The sequence below is a fragment of the Limulus polyphemus genome, unplaced genomic scaffold (assembly GCF_000517525.1).
Source record: "Limulus polyphemus unplaced genomic scaffold, Limulus_polyphemus-2.1.2 Scaffold447, whole genome shotgun sequence".
Taxonomy (NCBI): domain Eukaryota; kingdom Metazoa; phylum Arthropoda; class Merostomata; order Xiphosura; family Limulidae; genus Limulus; species Limulus polyphemus.
In genome coordinates, this window is record NW_013666057.1 from 403,234 (window position 1) to 406,583 (window position 3,350).

The 3,350-nt window shown below is 30.8% G+C and overlaps 1 protein-coding gene across 1 annotated transcript in view; it reads left to right on the top strand.

Annotated features, from left to right (window-relative positions):
- Positions 1 to 2,545, top strand: part of LOC111085528 — a 111,608-nt gene extending 109,063 nt beyond the window's left edge. Inside the window, exon 10 of the mRNA XM_022384522.1 lies at positions 978 to 2,545. Coding sequence (XP_022240230.1) covers positions 978 to 1,786 — 809 coding nt within the window. The 3' untranslated portion in view covers positions 1,787 to 2,545. The remainder of the gene's footprint in view (positions 1 to 977) is intronic.
- Positions 2,546 to 3,350: the final 805 nt, after the last annotated feature.

A 3,350-nucleotide genomic window follows, 5' to 3' on the forward strand; every position in this document is an offset into this window, starting at 1 on the left:
TAGATACTCTTTTTTGGCGCGGCGTGTTGGTTATATTTATCGGTGTGTGGATGCTTTCTAGAAAATTCAGATTACGTAACAATACAAAGCTACATTTAAGCGTTTACGTACACACATATATTGTTGATTCTTACTTTCGAGAATCTTCTACAATGGAGAATAGGCGGGAATTTCACAATACATATTTAACAGTATAAGCTATGTATGTTTCTAAATATAAATCTAATCTAAACAAACGTTGATATCAAAATAAATATATAATAATAAATCCGTCACAATTCTAAACATATTTATGGTGATTTCATTCTTTTTGGGGTTTACGATTTTTAAACGTATTAAATTTTACAGCTTACTGAATAAACTGTTCCTGTGTGATGGTTTATTTATTTTTGAACTTGACAAGATTTAATCATATTAGAATATGGTTGCAGCTACTTGTATACGAAATATCCCGAGAATACTTAAACTTAGTGATTTTAAGAAGCGATTATGGTTGTTCTTATCATAGTTTATACAACTGACTGTAAAAATATAAAATATAAGTTTTTATATATGTAAATATTATATATGTGATACGTTGAACTATAATCAAACGATTTAATTATTTTGGGCAAGAACATCAAAACCTATTATAAACCACTAGAAATCTACTTTATATATTAACTGAGTTTAATATTCAATTAGTGGTTAATCTTAATAAATGCTTTAATGTTTGAGGTATTAGTTGCATGAAACATTTTATTGCGTTCTACAGATATATTTTTGTTAAATATTATAAAGAAGTGTTGATTTTTTTACTCAATGTGATAAGTGGGAAGACGTTAGAGTTAGACTGTTTTTAAAGCGCAACAAATATAATATTCGAAGCGGATTGTGTATATTATTTTTAGTTGCTACACATTTTAAAGTTTTAAGTTATAATTGACATTTGATTTTTAGAATATTGTCTCATAATTATACTTTTCTTTTGTGTCCAGATTGCTTGTTGTACAAGGTTGGAAAACCAGTTTTTCAACGATTTTCTAATTCTACGTGGGGCTGCTGGATGAAAGATGCTGCACCATCAAATGTTGAACAAGCAAATAAATACTGGTTAACGTTACAGAATAAAAAGAACACTTTGTATGAGTTCACAAACAAAGATTTTTTCCGCAACAACAGCTACACAAAATCGTACACACTTCCTTATGCACTCACAGGTAATAATCACGTAGTTTTTAACGGTTCTTTTTACTACAACCGAGAGGGAACAAACAGCTTAGTCAGGTTTAATTTATTAACAGCGACCAACTCAACAGTTCAAATCCCTCACGCTGCTTACAAGGATGGTCATTACCTCTATTCTTCACAGCACAGTTACATGGATCTAGCTGCTGATGAAAATGGAATGTGGATCATTTTTGCAGGAAATAATACCAAAAATACTCTAGTTCTTAAGTACCATCCATACACGCTTCAGACAGAAAAAATGTGGAACCTTACTCTAGACCATCGTGGGATTGGCGAGACCTTTATTGCATGTGGCGTTCTATATGCTATCAGTAGTGTTACCGCTCTCAAAACACGAATTTCCTATGCCTACGACTTGTACTGCAACAAAACCCTCGACATAAATTTGGACTTTATCAACCCTTTCGGAAGAACCACAATGGTCAGCTACAACGCCAAGGAAGAAGTAATCTATACATGGGATAGAGGAAACCAGCTACTCTATCCAGTGAGATTCGCTACCACGAACATGGCCAAATCTGATCTCAAAAGAAACAAAAAATATTCAAGAACCTAAGTTATTATAATTACGTTATCTAAAAAACACGTTAATAAAATGGACATTGAATGAAAACACTTTTAAAAATTAAACTGACAATATTAAAATAGTTCAGGGATATTTCATCTTTTTTCATTACAGTTTATGGTTTTATACAGTTATTGAAGTTATTCCTTTAATATGAATTGATTTAATGAAATAATTTCTACGAATATCAATTGAAGCATGATCAAGTCTAACAGCAAATTCCGTAGTTTATGATATTGTTCCTTCACATGTAGATATTATAAAGCAAGCTGGATTATATTTCAAGGAAAGAATAGCTGTAATGAAAATTTGAATGTCTTTAATTCTGTAAATCTCGTGCCTTTAAAGTACCTAAACATTATAACTGAAGAAACAGATCTAAAATACAAAACTCTAGATATACAATATTATTGAATTATCATATCAAAATAAACTGATAATGGTAACCTGTAGCATCACAAATGTTCTCGATATGTTGCTCACCAATCAGGTTTGTAGTTGGTGAGTAATGCATAAAACGTTTGTGATGTTACAGCTCAACACTTTGCGTGTAGTTTCATGTGAAGTGCATTTAGTAACTTTTATAAAACGATTACTCTTTTCTTATTTTACGGTTTAACTTATCTTATTGCCATCCTTTTAATTATTAAAGTGTAGTATGCATTTTTTGGTACAGATGTATTTTTTTTTTACTAAAATGTTGACACAGAGCTAGAAAATGTTGACTGATTTTCAACATAACAACAACAACAACAAAAAACACTATAATATCGTATTGCTTCGTCTGGCGGTTTCATCAAGTACACAATATTCAAGAAAATTGTGTCCCTACCTCTAATTCTTCAAGTCAAATAGTGGGCTATAATATGATAAAACTTCTCCAATGTGTTACAGCGTTGGTTTCTGTTTGACGTAATTGATTAAAGATAAGTATTCTGGAAGCACATTTAATCGTGAAATATGTGTTAAGGGATTTCTTACCGTTTCTTGTATTGGTGTTTATGAATGATATAATAAAAGTATTGTAACATCAAAATATTTGTACATGTATTCGTGACATTTAAGAAAATGACTTATGAGACTACAGGCCCTGTCTGTCATGAAGTTTCTGTTTTACTGTCAAGCTTCTGACAGTATTGCAGGTTTCTTCTTCTAATGATATGATGGAGCGTTTTCTTTTAATCAAGACTTTTTCTGCTACAGCTGACGTTATTACACCCGACTTATAATAAAAAGAAAGAAAATATATGTCTGATAAAATGTTGACAGGTGTTTTTTCAATACTGTTTCCATTTCTCTTCACATTATAAAACCTTTTGCGAAAAAAAAAGTCATAGATTTGTGAGGAAGATGTTTTTAAATCAAATGTAATCAGTTTGACAAAAAAACTACGTATTTTGTAGTGTTCAGTCGTTTACTAGTATGTTTGTTTATATCGCCTCTGAGGTTAATTATTTCTATTGTTTTTGGTAAGTTCATTGAACAAAGAAACAATATAAGAGTGGGATAAAACAAGCTAAGAACAACGGTATTATATTTGTAAAACGTATAGTCA